The sequence below is a fragment of the Acanthochromis polyacanthus genome, chromosome 8 (genome assembly GCF_021347895.1).
Source record: "Acanthochromis polyacanthus isolate Apoly-LR-REF ecotype Palm Island chromosome 8, KAUST_Apoly_ChrSc, whole genome shotgun sequence".
NCBI classification, from domain to species: Eukaryota; Metazoa; Chordata; class Actinopteri; family Pomacentridae; genus Acanthochromis; species Acanthochromis polyacanthus.
The window spans coordinates 39,448,797-39,470,996 of NC_067120.1; the positions used below are offsets into that span (position 1 = coordinate 39,448,797).

Here is a 22,200-nt window from a genome sequence, read left to right on the forward strand (position 1 = left end):
TATGTTTTGTCCATTAAGTGTTGTGATTTTGAACCTTTTTACACGTGCAACCCAACATTTTAACAGGAAGTCAATCTGCAAAGCCTCACATTAAAGCACAAAACAAAATCTTGAATTCAGGTCGCACCTCAGACCACCATTCTAGCTTTATTTTTCATTGAAGTCTGGATTTTACTTTCATTTTCACAGTTTTTTACACTCTGTTTACCTGCATTTTTACTATGTTAAGTTTCAAAACTACTTCATCGGTTTAGAAAAGGTCCATAGTTTGGGGTAAAATCCACCTTTTATGTTGCAAAGCCCAATTCTGTACGAAAACAGTGAATTCCTGTAAGAATGGCTCCACCAGAAGCGGCAAGTTTTCATTATTGGCCCATAAAAATTGAAAAAATAAGGTGTGGTGCTGTGGTCTAGACTCAAAACTAGTTTAAAATGACTCAGAATTGGTCAAAAATGACTCAAAATTGTGCAAATTCTTCCAAAAATGACATATTGTCTAAATCAACATTAAGTAATAACTATTGGACCTTGAAAATGGAAAAAAAAAGGTGCAAAATCTTCACCCAGCGGTGGTATTGTGTCTCCATGAAGTTCCTGGAAATTTATATCTATGGATGGATCCATATTTCTACTAAAATACAGTCTTTGGCTGACATTTCACCAACTTTTGCAGCTCTAACATCAGTAGCATCTGATATGCGGAAAGTTTAATCATCAAAATGATCAAATGGCTCCAGCAGAGGCCAAATTTGAAAATAGTAAAACCAAGCAAAAGTTTCAAACCAGAGTGATCTTTCTTCAACATTTCACGAAAGATGACTTTAATCTTGTCTGAAATTACTTTAAGCTTGTCCAAAATGGCTCATAATTTTTACAAAACAAGATAAAAATGATCTAAAATGACCTAAAACTTGTCCCAAAAGACTTAAAGTTCATATAAAATATCACAAAGATGATCTAAAAAGACAAAAAAAAAAGCATAATTTTCCAACAATGAGAGTATTGTGTCTCCATAATGTTCCTGTGTATATATGGATGGATCCATATTCCTACTAAAATAGTCTTTGGTCGACATCTCTCCAACTTTTGAGGCTCTAACATCAATAGAATCTGATGTGTGGAACATTTGACCATACAAGGTTCCAGTTTTTAGAGACTTAGAGTAAATGTTGATGTGGACTCATTGGTAGGAAAGAGAAACTGGTGTTTATAGAGGTCCAGATGTTGGTGTTCATAGAGGTGTAGATGTTGGTGTTCATAGAGGTCTAGATGTTGGTGTTCATAGAGGTGTAGATGTTGGTGTTCATAGAGGTGTAGATGTTGGTGTTCATAGAGGTGTAGATGTTGGTGTTCATAGAGGTCTAGATGTTGGTGTTCATAGAGGTGTAGATGTTGGTGTTCATAGAGGTCCAGATGTTGGTGTTCATAGAGGTCCAGATGTTGGTGTTCATAGAGGTCCAGATGTTGGTGTTCATAGAGGTGTAGATGTTGGTGTTCATAGAGGTAAAGATGTTGGTGTTCATAGAGGTCCAGATGTTGGTGTTCATAGAGGTCCAGATGTTGGTGTTCATAGAGGTGTAGATGTTGGTGTTCATAGAGGTAAAGATGTTGGTGTTCATAGAGGTCTAGATGTTGGTGTTCATAGAGGTGTAGATGTTGGTGTTCATAGAGGTAAAGATGTTGGTGTTCATAGAGGTCTAGATGTTGGTGTTCATAGAGGTGTAGATGTTGGTGTTCATAGAGGTAAAGATGTTGGTGTTCATAGCGGTCTAGATGTTGGTGTTCATAGAGGTCTTGATGTTGGTGTTCATAGAGGTCCAGATGTTGGTGTTCATAGAGGTGTAGATGTTCATAGAGGTCTAGATGCTGGCATTCAATCATTCTAATCTGTTAGAAACTATTCTGTCTGTGTCTTTGCCGAATTTCATGGCCATGGGAGTTGTATTTCTGGAGATACTGAACATTAAAAACGACTTCAAGGGTCAAAACACAGAAGATCCCAGATTTGAAAACATATGAAATTCTAATAAATCAACCAATATATTTAACAGAACTAAATCTGAGAAGATGCAGCCCCACAGAAGCCCCGCGTCTTTTAACCGAGCAACCAACAAACAGCCAAAGGACATTTTTAAGACTCCTCTGGTTTTTACCCACTCATGGTTACCGTGGTGACTCATGTTTGTGCTGTTCTGGAGTCTCTGAGGACAGTCATAGGTCAGATCTTTGATAGTTTACCAGCAGTGATGAGTGGGCCGAAGCAGATTAAACATTCAGAAATGCCTGAGGAGGCCGACAGGACAGAAGACAAGGTTCTGCTGCTTTTCACCCGCCAGCTTACTGATGGACTCACGGTTAAAGAAAATAGCTGACTGGAGTCAAAGGTGATCGACCGAACTGATGGGGCAGAACAAAGGATAATGTTTCTCAGTATTTATAACAAAATAACTTGGTGATCCCCAAAAACTGGAGGAAAGTGGAGGTTTGATGTTGCACCACATCTAAGGAGGCCTTTCACCTCCTCACTAGCACCCATAGGGTGACAATTAGCATTCCTAGGCTAGTCACTAGCATCCGTAGAGTTGCAACTAGCATTCCTGCCTAGCAACGAGCATCCATGGGCTTGAAACTAGCCTTTCCTGGCTATCAGCTAGCATCCCTAGGATAGCAAGTAACATCTATACCCATGCAACTCACATTCTTGGGCCTAGTCACAAGCATCCGTCGGGTTGCAGCATTCCTGTGCTAGCAACTAGCATCCATAGACTTGAAACTCGGAGTCTAAGACTCGCAACTAGCATCCATAAGGTTACAATTAGCATTTCTAGACGAGCAACTAGCATTAATAGGCTTATAACTGGCATTCTTCGGCTAGTCACTAGCATCCACAGAGTTGCAGCATTCCTGGGATAGCAACTTGCGTCTGTGGGGGTTGCTGCATTCCTGGGTTAGCAAGAGAAATCCATAGGCTTACAGCTAGCATTCCCTGGCTAGCAACTAGCGCCCATATGGTTGCAGCAGTCCGAGGGTAGTCACTGCATCCGTAGAGCTGCAGAATTCCAAAAGTAGCAACATGCATCAGTAGTGTTGTAGCATTCCTAGGGTAGCAGCATCCATAGGCTTCAATCTAGCATTCCTAGGCTAGTCACAAGGATCCATAGGGTAGCAACACTCCAAAACTAACAACTAGCATCCATAAGCTTGCCACAAGCATTCACAGGCTTGTCATTAGCATCCATACACTTGCAACTAGCATTCCTATGCTAGCAACTCGCACCTATAGGCTTGCAACTGGCATTCTTTGGCTAGTTACTCGCATTAACAGGTTTGCACCTAGCATTCTTCTGGCTAGTTACTAGCTTTAATAGGCTTGCAACTAGCATTCTTGTGGCAAGTTACTAGCATTAATAGGCTTGTAACCAGCGTTGTTTGGCTAGTTACTAGCACTAACAGGCTTGCAACTAGCATTCTTCTGGCTAGTTACTAGCTTTAATAGGCTTGCAACTAGCATTCTTTGGCTAGTTACTAGCATTAATAGACTTGTAACCAGCATTTTTTGGCTAGTTACTAGGACAAACAGGTTTGCAACTAGCATTCTTTGGCTAGTTACTAGCACAGAGTTGCCAACTTGTGACCAGATCTTAGAGTGAGGTCTGGTTTGTGCAGGATGCTGACAGGGGGTCTAATTTTGAAAATTATTGATCCTTTTTCTTACATTCTGGTGTAATTTAAGAGCATTTTGCCTGATAAAATCTTATTATAGAGATAACATTAAGGAATAATTAAACAACATTGAGCTTAAAAAAAATCAGAAAAAAAACATAGGCAGGCAGTATTGAAAATGGTTCTTCATGTAAAATATGGATGAAAGTTCTGTGGCTGGATGAGCACAACACTGTTTCGTCCTGTCCACCCTTTGTTTCCCTTCACGTCACCACTGAGGTGTAGCACTGCCCTCCCTGGCTCTTAACAGGGAATTATAATAAACAATGTCAGCTTAGCTTTCAGGGAGGGCTGGTGATGGTCACAAAATAACAATAAAATATTTGGCTGCAAGACTAAAATATGCATTAACCTCATAAACTGTTGACACCCCTTCCATAGAGTTAAACAATGAGAATATATGCAGACAAAAAAATAAAATTATACAGCAATAAAAAAAAAGGAGCAAGGAAATGTCACGACTGGATTTGTTGCACAGGAGGCATCCTATCACAGTTCCACGCTGGAATTCACTGAGCTCCTGAGAGCGACCCATTCTTTCACTAATGTTTGTAAAAGCAGTCTGCATGTCCAGGTGCTTGATTTTATACACCTGTGGCCATGGAAGTGATTGGAACACCTGATTCTGATTATTTGGATAGGTGAGCCAATACTTTTGGCAATATAGTGTAGTTGATAATGTGTGAATTGTTGCAGCTTGTGAGCCGTAGAAGGTTTTTAATCTTTGGGGCCGAGTGTCAGAAAGCATTTAAAAACCAACATCAACAAAACACGCAACAAAGACTTGAACATCATTAAAGGGAAATCCAACTTTTGCATGACAATGTCTAATTAAAGGACATTTATTTCCAACATAAATGTGTGATATTCATTCTCTGGAGCGTCTCTTCACATCGTCTTCCACCTGGACTGGTTTGGTCGGGAGCATGAGCAACAAACATGTGAAAAACTGCACTTTAACATCAATGAATGACACTGAAGTTTAATCTCGACATAAATGAGACTGAGTCTGGATGTGCTGCTCTGTCATTAACTCCTAAGTTTAGGGAAAGTTCAAACAAAAGAGGACAGTTCAGATAAGACTTGAGAATGAGCTGATTCTGAACAAACATCTCAGACTTTCTGAGCTTCAGCACCTCCAGCAAGATATCTGAACAACAAGCAACTCCAGATATCCAGAAGTTGGAGAGAGTTAGCTTTAGCTGAGCCAAAGAACATGTGGGACGCTAACCTAGCAAACATTTCAGACTCTAATTCAGTGTCATCCATCCATATTAAAGTGCAGTTACCCAAAATGTTTGTTGATGAGCTCCAACAAAACCTGTCCAGGTAGAAGGCCACTTTGACAAACAGGAAGTGGAAGATTCCAAGCAGATTTATAGAAGGGGGAACTGGACTGTACTAAGTGTGGTCCAGTATAGAGGGGTGTTTTGTGGGTTTTTAAGGCTGATAATGATTATTAGTGAGACATTTGGAGGAGATATTCATTTGCAGTAAATGAAAGTATTTTAAATCTTGGAGATGATGGCGTTTTACTACTATGATGTTTTCTAAGAGACTCCGTTAGTTATGTACTGAGAAACGGCCACAGTCTTCTTACCTCAAAGGTACAAAGCTGCTCGTCTTCTACTCTGGCATCAGGAAACGTCTTCAAAGCTTCTTCAAATCCAAATGAAATACAATCAAAGATCAGACTAACATCATTGGTGCATTCAGTTGCAGTCGGACAACGAAGTTGTGTTCAGGAGCGCCGGAAATCGGAGTATCAGTAATGTAAATTTCCAATGAAAATTTTGGAAATTAATAATATAAAAATTTTCAGATCAGAGCATGTGAAGGGAGTTGCGTGTGTCTCACGACCCTGCTAGCATCAACAGGCTTGCAACTAGCATTCTTCTGGCTAGTTACTAGCTTTAATAAGCTTGCAACTAGCATTTTTAGCTAGTTACTAGCATTCTTTGGCTAGTTACTAACATTAATAGGTTTGCAGCTAGCATTCTTCTGGTTAGTGAATTAACAGATTTAACGTCTCTAATTGTTGCTTTGAAATCTTGTCTTTTAATGAGTACAGCTCTAAGGTGATAATAACTGAATCTCAGCTACAAATCACCTAAAACATGAAGATATTTCACCTTTTGAGGTTTTTTCTCAGTAAAGGTGTGTAAATAACGTGTGTCACAAGCTCCTCACAGGTGTTTCAATCCCAGCTCAGGCGTGAAGAAGCCTCAAAAATCAACTATGTATAGAAATATTTATTAATAACATCTGAAAGGACAATTTACACAGTCTGCCTTAAGGTTCAGAATACATCTCGTGTTTACAGCATGATTAGTATCTCACAACAAAAAGAAAAAAATGTTTTAAAAATGACTGCAGAAAATATGATGCATGCATCGTACCTACAAACACAAACCGTTATCTGTGACAGTGTCCAATACAAAGACAGAAACAATACTGGCATTAATCAGAATTTTTTCAAAAAACAAACACTGGTTTAATAAAACAACTGCAGGGTGTGGTCCAGATAAAAGAACGCTGCGTTCGGTTTCACTATGGAGGCTCAGGGCAGCTCAAATCCCTGCAAAGGGAAGGAATTAAACCTTTATTCTATATTAAACTCTGTCTAAATAGAAGCCATCTACATTATAATGGCAAAGCCTCCATCTAAAAGGCACAAAGGATTCCCCATCCGTTTGCAGATGTAGTTTTTGTGCAACTGACATCACTTGACACAATCATTCTACAGCAGTTTATTACAATATGGGTTCTTTTTTTTTGCAGTTTCAGTTCCCATCAACACTCGAGCTGTCGCAGTTTATTCAGAATATGTGGGTTTAATTGGTAAAATCAAAGTGAGCTCATTGGAGAAACTGGCACTAATGAATCACACCTTCTTAGCATTCACCTTTGTGCTAGCATCCACCCTCAGGGGCTGTAAAATCCTCAGTGCACGTCAATCAGCAGCGTGTAATTTCATTAACTATGAATTTCTAAAGGGATCTGCAACACTTAAAGCTGCACTAACTGATATTTTTTTATTAACATGCAGCGCTACCACATAAAAAATGTATGGAAAATGTGAAAATAACCACCTAACTCTGCAGTTTCTCTCATTTTAGCTCATTTTAGTTCATTGTTTGGGATCTACAGTCCAGAAAAAATGACTACATGCTTCGTGCCAAGGACCAAATGGCACATTTATAAAGTAAACAAACATTTATGTGCAAAAATGGCAAATACTTCCCAAAGGAAGGACAGATGGCTTTGTCATTAAAATAGGACTGATAGTGTTGCTCCTTGTCTGCTGGATGTGTTAAAAGAAAAGCTTCCCCTCGAGGACAAAAACAAATCACTTAATGCAGCTTTAAGTACAATGTAAACCCAAACAAGTCCTGCATTATAATCTATTACTCTGTAGCTAAAATCTGGTCGTAAGCCATATTAGTTAATAGTATTTTTTGGACCATTTTGTTTTCCGTTTGCGTCAGAATAGCTACAATACTAAAAATTCTTTCAGCATAAGAGCACCGGTTTAATTCCTGACTTCCCACTGCAGGCACAAGACGGTGCTAACTTTTACTAAACAAGCTATGCAACTGACTTTTCAGAATTTCCATTTCATTATGATGCACGATGTTAGCTTTATCTTATTTTTTTTAACCGATTAAAAATGTCAACGGATAAGGCAGGAAACAAAGAAGGTCGTACATGTCAAAAAATGTAGATCAGCTGTAGTTCCTGGTTGTTCCACCAGGTGGAGTCTCTTTACGTTTAATACTGTAGAGACCAGAGGAAACTTGCTCAAGCAAAGAGCATTGTGGGACTTTAACTAGCAATGGGCACCATGACAAAGGCTTCTGTGACACTCAATGGATTCCAGGTAGCCTACTCAAACAGTATTCTTTAATTTAAACGGCTAACGTAAGCGAGCAATCTTTGTGGTGAATGTCTGATTAAAAATAGCTCTATTAGCATGTTAGGTAATTTCCATTGTACAATGATTTATCTTTACGATTATTGGGTTATCGAGTCTCTCTGAGTCCAAATAATCACCATCAAGACCTCTGCAGGAGTTTTTCAGGATGATCTGAAGACCGCACCCTGAACTATGAGCTTGTTCAACCATGAAAACGGCTCTGAAACTCTTTCTACAGTCGGTTCTAGTTGGCAGAAGATGGATAAGAAGGTTGAGGTCATCTTAAAATGGCCTGAGAGTTCCTGGAGAGGAAAACAGCCTTGACTACCACAACAAATGTAGTCCAAAACTGCAAAAAATGAACAATCACGTTGTAAAAAACCAAAAGAATCACTCAAAAGCTTCATCACTCTGCCTTAGAGAGTAAGAACCGACTGCCCTTTATGCCAGAACAAGCAATAATGACAACTATTCCGCTTGTGTTTCCTTTATTTTGACCACACCCTGCTAACAAAGTATGACAATTTAACATGCACATAATAAAACACTTTATGTTTAATCTGCCAGCTGTTTTACTCTTCAGTTTACGTCTTTACTGGAAATGTTCTGCCACAAAACCATCCAACACAAACTGTTAAACCAACGCATGACGAGTTCCAACGCAAAAATGTCCAAAAGAGTCTTGAACAGGTCGCTTCTAACTCTTACTACTGAGCAAATACTTTGTCTATGATAGCGGATCACTCACACAGTTACAGCGCCACACTTTCGCCTAAAAACAAACGATTTTGGTCCACAAACTGCGATTTTGCTAAGAAGTAAAAAAGAAGAACAAAAGCTGGGCCTGTTAACCTGTTAATACTGTCAGTAAACAGCTCGATATGACAAACAAAAGTAGTAGCTCACTTGGAATGTAGTTAGTTTTGGTTGTGAAGACACAAGAGGAAGTAAGAAGTGGGTGTTAGCCTCTGCAACAGTCTTAGCACTAAAGCTCAGTCTAATGACGCCTCAGTTGGAGTGATAGCTGCTAGCTGATGGATCTACTGATGGTTAGTCTGCTTTAACGTCTATTTAGGACCTTCTGTTGGTCCCTCGTCCATCTTTCTACCACCCTGAGCCTCTTAAGAGTGATTGTTTGATGTGTGGTCACGGTGATGGAGGTGTCTTCAGGGAGTTGGTGGATCCTCCTTGGCTGCCGCTAACCGTCGGTCCCTGTCCGACCCACTGGAAAACAAAGAGACAGAGTTAGTGGGCAGCAGACAGAAAGAAAGGCTGGAAAAGTTCACCAAAGTTTTAGATTGGGCCTCAGAGAACCACAAAATATGTAACGTTTGCGCTGAGAGTTGATGCAAAACAGCTGTGGGGCGGCTGTGGCTCAGGTGGTAGAGCGGGTTGTCCAATGATCAAAGGGTCGTTCAAAGGAGCATTCGATTCCCGCTCTGACCAAGTGTTGTTGTGTCCTTGGGCAAGACACTTAACCCACTTTGCCTCCAGAGTTCTCGCACTGGTGTATGAATGCGTGTGAATGTTGGTGGTGGTCGGAGGGGCCGTAGGCATGGATTGGCAGCCACGCTTTCATCAGTCTGCCCCAGGGCAGCTGTGGCTACAAATGTAGCTTACCACCACCAGAGAGAGAATGTGTGAGGGAATGAATGATGGATCCATTGTGAAGCGCTTTGAGTGCCTTGAAAAGCACTATATAAATCTAATCCATTATTATTATTAAAAATGGTATTGGGCTTGGAAAGTTTGCATAGATTAGAAGGTATGGACAGACTGTTGACGTTTTGACCATCCAGTGACGAAACAGTTCATCCTTTGGGTACAGAACTCTACCAGACAAAGACTGAACTCCACAGTTAGCTTGAATGTTATGTACAATAATTTGAATCTTAAGGCTGCACTACTTAGTCACGTTGTACAGAACCGAAGGAAATCGACTGAAATCGTACCGACTCTTCAATGACCAGTTGGTTTATTTTATACTACATCTCTCCATATTCATATCAGTTCAGGTCATTCCACGAAAAATCAGCCTTCCAATCATCTGATTCTTCATCTCCAGTAACCTTATTACTGATTGAAGTTCTACCTTCAGACTATGAATATTTCCAGAATTCCAGGTCCTTGAAGTCCATAGAGGTTGGTCCAGATTTATCACTTTTTAATGGACTTTTTCCATCATTTCTGAGCCTCAGAACTTCATCAGTCCAGCAGATAGAACCATGACATTTAGGAGGAAAACAGATTTGGATTCCAACAAAAACTGACACCAGATCAGTTTTACATCCATCCAGGTGTCTCAGTCTACAGACAATCAAAATTGGCCAATTTTGTACAATTTCAGTTATTTTGGACAAATTTTCAGATCATTTGGAGCAGTTTTTGAATAATTTGGAGAAATACTGAGTCATTTTGAAAAGTTTTCATCCAAGTTTTTTTATGGACACATTTTTAATAATTTGATCTTGAGTAAGTTTTGATTTTTTGGAGGTGATTTTAGATATTTTTGGGTCATTGTCATTGACTTACAAGTGACCTGTGATAGGTGGTTGGTCAGAACAAGTTATACAGACTGAAAGGTCCCATTTTTATCTAGAAACTGATTTTTGAGTCACTTTGGACAATTTGAAAAAAATGTGAGTAATTTTTTGCTAACTTGAGTAAGTTTGGGAGGTTTTTTTTGGCGTAATTTTGGACATTTTTTGGGTCATTGTCTGTGGCTTCCAAACTAATTTGGAGCCATCTTGGACAATTTTTTTTATCACTGTTACCAACATTTGATACCAAAACCATCTTCCAAACAAGATTTACTCTGAGGGAATATAATTTTCTTATAGGTGAGAAGCCAAACCTGTGTAATATTCCTGCACAGGAGAGGTGGTCAGTTGCTTGTGTTTTTTTTTCTTTACTTCACTGTAAATAGAATTTGTGAGCCAGTAGAAAACACAGATGTCTCTCTGTTTGGATTTCAGTCAGCGGTGAAAAGGTTTCTGACCCAGTTCCACACTAAAAGCTTAATTTGATCATGTCTGGGGAACATGATTGTGTTCGGTAAATTTCCCAGTAAATGGTGGTGTTTGGAGGTGTTAAAGTGGAGGGTAATGGACTGACCGGCTAACCGTCGTGTTGTTAGAGTGAGTCATGGTGCTAAAAGTCATGGCCTCAGATTTAACCCGGTGCAGTCTTCTGAGTATATTTTACACCGAGGTAAATATCCTGAGGGGCTTAATGCTGCTAAAGGTGGACAGATCAATCTCACACTAGATTCTCTCTGAGCTCATCTCTGTGGAACAACTTTGGTGGACTCAGGTTGTTTAAAATGAACTTGATTTGATAAGAACAGTGGTAACACCTTATTATAGACTGGTATAGACCTGGATAAAATGTCCGAAATGTATGTACGATTGGAAGTGTGTTGCTCTAGAGAAAGGAAATATAGTGCATGTTTCAGTTTTTGCATTTTGATCGATTAGTTTCTACTGAAATTACTAGAATAGAATAACAACTTGCAATGTAATGGTTTTGTTTAATCCGACTATGTTCACGAATCCCATTTCCAGCTGTGGCAGGAAGTTTTTTAGGAAAAATAATGTGTGGTATTGGCAGGACAACATAGAATTTATCAGACAAAGGACAAAGTTAGTGATTAGCTCATGTAAATGTTCTGTTTCCGGCTTGTTCTGCTGCTTCCAAGTGCAAGAAAATGTGTCAGTGCAGCTTTAAATGTCTGTTTTTCAGCAAATTAGTTAAAATCTCACATCTTCAGACTGTGTTTTTCAATTTTTCAGCCCAAAATACTGCAATATAGTGTTCTAAATTATTTGTTTAGCTCTGAAAACTGAGGTTTTCCCTATAGTTGTAGAGACCATCAAAAATAATGGGAATCCGCTGGGTGTTTAGGTGTTCAGATGCTAGCAATGCCTGAAGACTCTGGTGTTCACTCTTGCAGCCAACAGCAGAACATTTAATGAGTTTTGCTCAAGACGCTGTTGTGCTTTCAAGTCAATTTCAGTCATTTTGGACAGACTTCAAGTAATTTTTAAGAAATTCTAAGTCAGTTTGAACATATTTTCACACATTTTAGGTCATTTTGGACATATTTTGATCAATTTTGGACACATTTTGAGTGATTTAGGACATATTCCGAGTCACTTTAGACTAATTTTTAAGTTGTTTTGGACAAATGTAAGTGCTTGAAGACTTTCACTCTTGTAGCGGACAGCAGAACATTTAGTGAGTTTTGCACAAGACGTTGTGTTTTCAAGTCAATTTGGACGAATTCTGTCTTTTTGGACAAATTTTCAACTCATCTTTGATGTTCTGTCACTCTGGACAAATCTGAGTCATTTAGGACATGTTTTGAGTCATTTTAGACTCATTTTTAAGTTGTTCTGGACAAGTTTCAGTGCTTGAAGATTGTGTTCACTCTTGCAGCTGACAGCAGAACATTTGGTGAATTTTGCTCAAGGCACTGTTTTATCCAAAGTAGTTTAAATCAATCCAGTGGATTTTAAGAAAGTTCCTTGAAGAGGTTTCACCTCTCATCCAAGAGGCTTCTTGAGTTCTGGTGGTGGTTGGTGTTGGCTCAGCTTTTTAATAAAAATAAAACTGGACGAGCCCCCAGTAGAGGGCAGAACCATGCTCATGCATGATACTCTGTATCTATTTTGATCATCCTACGTATCTCCCTCCCTACTTGATCTGCTGACCTCTAACTCCACAACTGAGCAGGGGACCTTAGACTGATCTTCAGTGCCACGTTTGATTATCCTGACTTCAGCACTTGCAGAGATATCTGACCGGACATACATACATACATACATACATACATACATACATACATACATACATACATACATACATACATACATACATACATACATACCCACATACATACTTACCCAGCCAGATACCGCACCAAATGCAATAACCACGTTGACGTACGTCAGGCGTGATCAATAATAAAAGCTGAGGCAACACCAACCACCACCAGAACTGAAGAAGCCTCTTGGATGAGAGGTGAAATGTCTTCAAGGAACTTTCTTAAAGTCCAGTGGATTGATTTAAACTACTTTGGATAACCATGACCTGGATGAATGAGAACCTACACAGACATCAAGACATTGTTTTGTTTTCAAGTCAATCTGGACAAATTCTGGTCATTTTGGACAAATTTTCAACTCATCTTTGACATGTTTTTGTAATTTTGACTTTAAAACCAACAGGAGAAGGTTTGGTGAGTTTTGTTTGTTTACACATTTTAGAGTTTTCAAGTCAATTTGGACCAATATTGACACCATTTTAGACCACTTTTGGGTCATTTTTGGCAAGTTTGAGTACATGAAGACTCTTGTGTTCACTCTTGCAAATGACAGCAGAAAATTTGTTGAGTTTTGTTCATGGTTCAGACATTTTAGAATTCAGTAGCTGAAGTGGCTGCAGAAAATAAATAAACCTGGTGGACTGACTCATTCTGATTGGTTTAACTGGAAGCCATGTGGGGGCAGAGTTGAGGTCTAATTCCTACTAGCTGGGGAGTTATCTAGTTGTTGGAGGGGTTGAGAAATGTTTTCACATCTTTACAGCTTTTATTTGTGCACCTCCAAGTTTATAATGTCCACAAAACACAATAAAAATGGATTTTCGCTATTTTTATTGAAGCTTAGGTGCAAATGTCAAGCGCAATGCATTCATCTTTTTGTAGTTTTTACTTAGTTTTCGTGTCACTCTTTTCCTGTTCTCTTAGTCACTAACATCAACAGTCATTTCAAACACCTACTATTCCCCAAATGTCCTGTGGCTACGTCTGTTGCTTTAAAAAATAACGGATTAGTCTTAAAACATTGTAGAGCTGCTCAAAAGACAGATTTGCACCATCGACTTTTGTCTCACAACTATTAGCTGTTAGACTTTTGTGAAGCAGCTCAAATATTAAAAGGTTCAATAAAATGTGCAACTTGCCTACATGGATTCACTTATTAGTTTGGAATTATCTGATTTTCTGTGATTTTCAGCTGTAGTGCTGGTGCAATCAGGCCTCTGTTGGCTGGATGTTGTCAGGATGAGCCTTTTTATTTTTATTCCTTGTAGAGCAGGTTGGTGATTTTGATGTTTTCCTCTTTGATGTGCGTTCGGCCCGGCCTGCAGCTGGCTGACGGGCGATATCTTTTAACCTGAGCCAGCTCCCCGGAGACTAGAAAACCCCGAGATAGGAGCTGAAAGTTGGCTTCTGAACCTCGGCGTGATCGGCCCTCGTGTTGTTATCCAGCCGCTCGTTCATGCGACAAAGTGGATGCGAGCGAGCTTTCAGCTTTCTGCATCCCCTTCACTTTCCACTCAATAGCATCGGAACTGGCTTGAAGTGACTCCGGGGATTCAAGAGCAATTTGATGTTGCTGGTCTTAGTGTGTTTTTACAGCTTTGGCTGAAGAGATCGAGCCGGTGAATTATTAATGCTGTCAGACTGTGGTCAGCAGGTCAGAGCGTCTTAGTCCGACACTTCAGAGAAAAACCTGAAGTGGAGAAGAAACCTGTGTCTGGGATTGATTTAAGACAGCTTTTAAAGGAAAGTAATGTCTGGTATTGGGAGGATAACACATATTTTATCAGACAGACAAAATTAGCAGTTAGCTCATGTAAACATTGTGTTTCTGGCTTGTTCTGCTGCTTCGAAGTTGCAACAAAATGTGTTAGTGCAGCTTTAAAGGTGCCTTTTTCAGCAAATGAATCAGTCTTACCAAAGTAAAGTTTGCACCATCAAAGCTAATGGTAATGTTAGCCATATTAGCTGCACTACGTAGTTGTGGAGAAAAATAATAAAAATCCACTGGGTGTTCAGTTGTTTAGATGCCGACAGTGCATGAAGACTCTTGTGTTCACTCTTGCAAACAGCAGAAGTTTTTATGAGTTTAGCTCGTTGTTCAAATATTTTAGAGTTTTCAAGTCAATTTGGACATATTTTAAGTCATTTTGAACAAATTCTGAGTCGATGTGAACATATTTTCACGTAATTTTTAGACATTTTAGGTCATTTTCAACATATGTGGATACATTTTGGACCATGTTTTAATAATTTTAGACATGATTTGATACATTTTGGACAATTTTTGGGTCATTTTGGGCAAGTTTGAGTGTATGAAGACTCTTGTGTTCACTCTTGCAGCCAACAGCAGAACATTTGGTCAGTTTTGTTCGAGATTATGTATTTTTATGTCAATTTGGGCAAATTCTGAGAAATTTTGGACAAATGTCCAACTCGTCTGACCTGTTTTTATCATTTTGGACATATCAGTCATTGTGGACATGTTTCAAGTAATTTTAGACTAATTTATCTAATTTTCCAAGTCATTTTGGACATGTTTTGATCAATTTTGGACACATTTTGGGTCATTGGACAAGCTCTTGTGTTCACTCTTACAGTTAACAGCAGAACATTTGGTGAGTTTTGCTGAAGATGTTGTGTTTTCAAACAATTTGTACCAATTTTCAACTCGTCTTTGACGTGTTTTTGCCACTTTGGAAACATTTGATCATTTAGGACACGTTCTGAGTCATTTTAGACGAATTTTTAAGTCCTGTTGGACATGTTTGAGTGCTCTGATGATTGTGCTGCAGCTTGATGAATGTATTTTGATGTCATACACTGAAATCTGTTCATTTTACTTCATGCAAACGTATCATTTGTGCTTCAGCTGTACACACGCTGATGCATGAGCAATGAACTTCCCTCAGGGCTTCTGCGAGGATCTTTCAAACAAACACAAATAAGCCATTAGCCGGATCTGTGCTGCTGCTGCTGGAGTCCAGAGCTGCTGCTAATGGCCTCAGACTAGCGCTGAGCGTCGGACAGAACTCGCTGCTTCTCTGTTAGCGTCGTACAAATAGCCCTCAAGACAGCGAGAGAGCTCTTCCAGCCTCAAATATCAGGGTCGCTGACCTCCGGTAAACAAAGCCGTAGCTTCATTTACTAGTTTTTCTGCAGCGAAAACAGCGTGACGCTAATGTGGGCGAGTTCCTGGTGACCGAAATGAAACGACTGGCATTTTGAAAGTGAAACAGAATGTGCTGAATGTAGTTTCCTGCTGCTTCTGGCTCAACAAACACATGAACACACACAGAGGAGGAAGCCATTCATAAGGAACAGCAGCACGAAGGGAGAATAACAACCCACAGCTCACGCACTATAAATTACATAAGGAGAGCTACACATCTGTTCACATGCGTGTAGTAGGTGTAGTATTAAAACCGCTTCTGATAGACATGTCGTTGTAGTAAGCAGAAAACACTACAACTGTGGATGTGGATGTTGTAAACAAAAATGAGCCCACAGTGAAGAAAAGTGAGCCCACAGAAAAAAGAAATGAGCCCACAGTGATGGAAAAGAACCCATGGTCAGGTAAAACGTAATAGAAGCTAAAAAAAACAAAGCCCCCAAAATGGAGCTAATTATTGACTTCAGAACTACAGAACTTTAATTTTTCAACAGTTTTTTTCCACAAAGCTTAAACTTCCCTGATGAATAAAATGCAGGCATCATTTCCAAACAGTAAAACTTCCACAAACAGAACATTTCTCATCTCATTCCATCTGTTTACAGCTGTGAATGTCTAAATATCGTCTTTATTACTTCACCGTCACCAATAACTGGAGATGAATCTGACTCATTAGCATCACACACGACGTACCCAAACAGACTCATTATTGGGTTTTATTTCAGCGACACGTTCATTAGAGACGGATAATCCCGCAGAGGTCCCTCACCTCCGTCGTAATGAGCATCAGCAGACCTCCTGCGGCGAAACTAATGAAGTCTACAGAGGACTTACGGAAGCACCGTTAGCACGTTAGCTTCCCGGCTAGCTCCCATCCATGACGCTGAGTTAAAGCTCCAAACAAACCCTGAGCTTTATTCAGGCGACCCATTTGGAGGTGTTTTATTTCCTGACCCCTCCAGCTGAGCATATATTTAGCTCACCAACATGAATTTACATGAATCGGTCCAGCATCTGTTTTAGAGCGCGCTGTTTTTTTAATGAGTGTGGGCTGGGAATTCAGAAATAGCAGCAGCTCTGTGAATGCAGCCGCCTCTTTCTCTGTGAAGGGAAAAAAGGTGCTTCGGTCGCAGTAATCACAGCAAAAAAACAAGCGGAGTAGACACGAGGGCCGTGCAGCGTTTCTGTTATGCAATTGTTTTATTATTGTTCTTATTATTTCTGCTACACAGTCTATTATCACTACACTCAGTTAACTCTGCTCTGAATGAAGACTCTGTGTACATGAGTATATTATTACCTAAATATGACATTTTGTTTGATTAAAAAATGAGCCCACAGTGAGGAAAAATGAGGCCCTGATCAATAAAAATGAGCCCACAGTGAGGAAAAATGAGCCCCTGATCAATAAAAATGAGCCTACAGTGAGGAAAAATAAGCCCATGATGAATAAAAATGAGCCCACAGTGAAGAAAAATGAGCCCATGATTAATAAAAATGAGCCCACAGTGAGGAAAAATGAGCCCCTGATCAATAAAAATGAGCCCACAGTAATGATAATCAGATTTAGTTTCATAGTTTAATTTCTTGTATTTTTTGTTTTGCATCTCTGTTGTGTCATTTTGTGCCTTGTTTTGGTCATTTTGTCTCTCTGTGGTCGTTTTGTCTCCACATATTGTAGATATTTAACTATCTCCATGTTTCTTCTCCACTCTGCTCATCATCAGTAGAAAGATGTTTCTCCATGCTGAATGTATCTCCAACGACTTGCTCCTCTGTTCACTGTTTCTGAGCCATGCTGACTTCATTTTATACATCCAGTAGGTTGGATTATGAACAATTTTGCAACCGTTTTGGACAAATTCTAAATTGATTATTAACACCTTCTTCAATAATTTTATACACGTTTTTAAGTTTCAGTCGTTTTGGCAAATTCTGAGCCATTTTGGACACATTTATATTCAGTCATTCAGACAAGTTTTGATCATTTTACACATTTGTTTTTATCCATCCATCCATCCATTTTCCTCCGCTTATCCGGGGTCGCGGGGGCAGCAGGCGAAGCAGGTCGTTCCAAACGTCCCTCCGCCCATCGACGCTTTCCAGCTCTTCCTGGGGGATCCCGAGGCGTTCCCAGGCCAGACGAGATATATAATCTCTCCAGCGAGTTCTGGGTCTGCCCCGGGGTCTCCTCCCATACGGACGTGCTCGGAAAACCTCCAGAGGAAGTCTCCCCGGAGGCATCCGAATCAGGTGGCCAGACCACCTCAACTGGCTCCTTTCGATGCGAAGGAGCAGCGGCTCTACTCCGAGCTCCCTCCGGATGTCTGAGCTCCTCACCCTATCTCTAAGGCTGAGCCCAGCCACCCTACGGAGGAAGCTCATTTCGGCCGCTTGTATCCGCGATCTTGTTCTTTCGGTCACTACCCAAAGCTCATGACCATAGGTGAGGGTTGGAACGTAGATGGACTGGTAAATCGAGAGCTTCGCCTTACGGCTCAGCTCCCTCTTCACCACGACGGTTCGGTACAACGCCCGCATTAGTGCTGACGCCGCACCAATCCGCCTGTCCATCTCCCGCTCCATTTTCCCATCACTCGTGAACAAGATCCCAAGATACTTAAACTCCTTCGCTTGGGGAAGCAACTCCCCCCCAACCCGGAGGAAGCACTCCACCGGTTTCCGGCAGAGAACCATGGCCTCGGACTTGGAGGTGCTGAGCCGCATCCCTGCCGCTTCACACTCGGCTGCAAACCGCTCCAGTGCGTGCCGGAGGTCACGGTCTGAGGATGCCAACAAAACCACATCATCTGCAAAAAGCAGCGAAGCGATCCTGAGGCTCCCAAACCGAAAACCCTCCCCACCACGACTGCGCCTTGAAATCCTGTCCATGAAAAACACAAACAGGATTGGAGACAAGGGGCAGCCCTGGCGGAGTCCAACGCCCACCGGAAACGAGTCTGACTTAATGCCGAGTATGCGGACACAGCTCTCACTTTGGTTGTACAGGGACCGAACGGCCCGTAACAACGAGCCTCGGACCCCATACTCCCGCAGTGCCCCCCACAAAGCCCCTCGGGGGACACGGTCGTAGGCCTTCTCCAGATCTACAAAGCACATGTAGACTGGCAGGTCATACTCCCATGACCCCCTCAGCAGCTCCACAAGGGTAAAGAGCTGGTCCGCTGTTCCACGACCGGGACGGAATCCGCATTGCTCCTCCTGAATCCGAGGTTCGACTATCGGTCGGATCCTCCCTTCCAGCACCCGAGAGTAAACTTTCCTGGGGAGGCTGAGAAGTGTGATACCGCGGTAGTTGGCACACACTCTCCGATCCCCCTTTTTAAAAATAGGGACCACCACCCCGGTCTGCCACTCCCCAGGTACTGTACCCGATGCCCACGTGACATTGCATAGACGTGTCAACCAAGACAGTCCAACAATGTCCAGAGCCTTCAGCATCTCAGGGCGAATCTCGTCCACACCTGGCGCCTTGCCACCGAGGAGCTTTTTAACTACCTCGGCGACCTCTGCCACGGATATGGACGCAGATACCCCCGAGTCTTCACGCTCTGCCTCCTCCATAGAGGACATGTTTACCGGGTTCAGGAGTTCCTCGAAGTGCTCTTTCCACCGCCCGACGATATCCCCAGTACGGGTCAACAGTTCTCCACCCCGACCATACACAGCCTGAGCGAAGCCCTGCCTCCCCTTCCTGAGGCGTCGAATGGTTTGCCAGAACTTCCCCGAGGTCGACCGAAAGTCCTTCTCCCTGGCCTCCCCGAACTCCTCCCACACCCGAGTTTTAGCTTCCACAACTGCTGCAGCTGCCGCCCTTTTGGCCAGCCGGTACCTGTCAGCTGCTTCAGGAGACCCCCGAGCCAACCAGGCTCGAAAAGTCTCCTTTTTCAGCCTGACGGCCTCCCTCACCGCTGGTGTCCACCAGCGGGTCCTTGGATTGCCGCCGCGACAGGCACCAGTGACCTTCAGACCACAGCTCCTAACAGCTGCTTCTGCAATGGAGGCTTTGAACATGGACCACTCAGAATCCATGTCCCCAACCTCCCCCGGGATGCAGGAGAAACTCTTCCGGAGGTGGGAGTTGAAAACCCTACGGACAGGGTCCTCCGCCAGACGTTCCCAGTTCACCCACACTACACGTTTGGGTTTACCAGGTCTGTCCGGCAGTCTTCCCCGCCATCGGATCCAACTCACCACCAGGTGGTGATCAGTTGACAGCTCTGCACCTCTCTTCACCCGAGTGTCCAAGACATACGGCCGCAGGTCTGACGATACGACTATAAAGTCGATCATCGACCTTTGGCCTAAGGTGCTCTGGTACCAAGTACACTTATGAGCAACCTTATGCTCGAACATGGTGTTTGTTATGGCCAAACCATGACTAGCACAGAAGTCCAATAACAAAACACCACTCGAGTTCAGATCGGGCAGGCCGTTCCTCCCAATCACCCCCTCCAGGTTTCTCCATCGTTGCCCACGTGAGCGTTGAAGTCTCCCAGGAGAACCATGGAATCCCCGGGCGGTACCCCTTCCAGGACCCCACCCAGAGACTCCAAGAAGGCCGAATACTCTAAACTGCTGTTCAGCGCATAAGCACAGACAACAGTCAGAGTTTTCCCCCCTGCAACACGAAGTCGCAGAGAGGCGACCCTCTCGTTCTCCGGGGAGAACTCCAACAAAGCGGCGCTCAGCCGGGGGCTTGTGAGTATCCCCACACCCGCCCGGCGCCTCTCTCCCTGGGCAACTCCGGAGTAGGAGAGAGTCCAACCCCTCTCCAGGATTCTGGTTCCAGAACCCTTGCTGTGCGTGGAGGCGAGGCCAACTATATCTAGCCGGTATCGCTCCACCTCCCGCACCAGCTCAGGTTCCTTCCCCGCCAGTGAGGTGACGTTCCACGTCCCCAGAGCTAGTCTACACCACCAGGGGGCGGCACGCCCAGGCGCCCGCTCCTGCCTACTGCCCGGTGGGCATAGCACCCGACCCCGACTTCCTGCCCTGTAGGTGGTGGGCCCACTGGGCGACATTTGTTTTTAATCTTTGGAAAATTTTGAGCCATTTTGGGTGATTTGTTTTATGATTTTTATCAGCATTTCAAAATTTTACGTCACTTTCGACAACATATGAAGCATTTCAGGGAAAATTTAAGTCACTTTGAATATGAATATCTCCATCTTTCCAGCATCTCCAGACTTTTTCTCTCTCTACTCTACCATCATGAAGTTTGCATGTGAAATTTTGGGTGAAATGTTACTACTAACTAACGATGTCGAGCAATTGGATTGATTGCCATGAAGTTTGGTTGACACTTTATGCTCCCTTCAGGATAAAGTGTAATAACTTTGGTGATTTCTCAACTTTTGTTCAAGCTCCATCATCAGGTCGAGTTTCTAATTGGTCCTGTACTTTAGTTTTAACCAAATACCTGCTACCAATCTTAAACACCCTTTGTGTTTTGTGTTAGTTAGCATTGCTAGCATGCTAAGATATTGAATTAGGATGATAAACTCGTACCTCCTGTACATTAACATGCTATCGCTGTTATTCTGAGTATGTTACCGCATCTATACTGTAGTAAATCCAGTTTAAATCTCTAGCATGAAGCATCCATACCTCTATAAGTGGGTGCCAGTGTGCGATGGGTTTTCGTGGGTACGTCAGCATCTCGCTCCAGTGGTCTCGGCCCAAACTCTCGGCCTCGTTGCCGACCCTGCACACCCCGATCACCTCGTTGTGTCCGACCCTGCAGGATGGCAAAGAACAGGACGACTATAGACTCTGAAATGTTCTGTGAGTGAATGTAGAATCTAAACAAACGTGAATCTAACCGATCGTAGTCCATGACGGCTATAAGCAGGCTGATCTGGTCGATGTTCTCGGGTGGAACATCAAACACAATGGCTTCATTGTACACCGGGTTCAGAGTGTTACGCTTCGTCGACGTCTTTCTCTTCTTTAGCCTCCGGCCTTCACACATCAAAGACACTTTTACGTACGGATCTGGAGAAAAATAACATTTGTTTCAGTAAAGACACCTAAATATCTTGACATTACGGCAATTTTAAGCAAAAAACACTTTGACAAACAGTAATTATGAACCTAAACGCCACGCATATTCATTTTGCTGCCCAGCTTTTCACCCCATTGTCAGTCAGCGCCCACCTGAAGCTCCAGTGATGTCCATGGCTTTGAGATTTCTGGCTTTGATCATGGTGATGGTGAGCCGGCCGGCCGTGGGGAGATAGCACAGCGAGAACATCAGCTCTCCAAGGTCCACGTTGTCCTGTGAAGAAATATTAGATTGCATTTCTGTATTAGTGTGGCTCATTCTCCTCTCATGCTGCAGAAAGTTTTTGTATCAAACTTTTAAGAGAAATTGCTGCAGTCACAGATGGCAATCACTGAATTCTGTGTGGATACTTTGTTCCAGATGAGAAAATTAAAGGCTTGAGTCTTGATGTAATTGCAACATCAGAAGGTTGATTGATTTTCAAGAGATTAAACCACAAAAGAAGCGAACAAACATTTATTTTAGGAAGTTGAAGGGGG

General features: G+C 42.2%; 1 protein-coding gene across 1 annotated transcript in view; it reads right to left on the reverse strand.

The window, feature by feature from the left end:
- Positions 1-5,960: 5,960 nt before the first annotated feature.
- Positions 5,961-22,200, reverse strand: part of syt9b (synaptotagmin IXb) — a 61,929-nt gene continuing 45,689 nt past the window's right edge. The window contains exons 5-8 of the mRNA XM_022221103.2: positions 21,814-21,934; positions 21,480-21,651; positions 21,265-21,394; positions 5,961-8,863 (exon numbers count right to left, since the gene is read on the reverse strand). Of these exons, the coding sequence (XP_022076795.1) occupies positions 8,786-8,863; positions 21,265-21,394; positions 21,480-21,651; positions 21,814-21,934 (501 nt within the window). The 3' untranslated portion in view covers positions 5,961-8,785. The remainder of the gene's footprint in view (positions 8,864-21,264; positions 21,395-21,479; positions 21,652-21,813; positions 21,935-22,200) is intronic.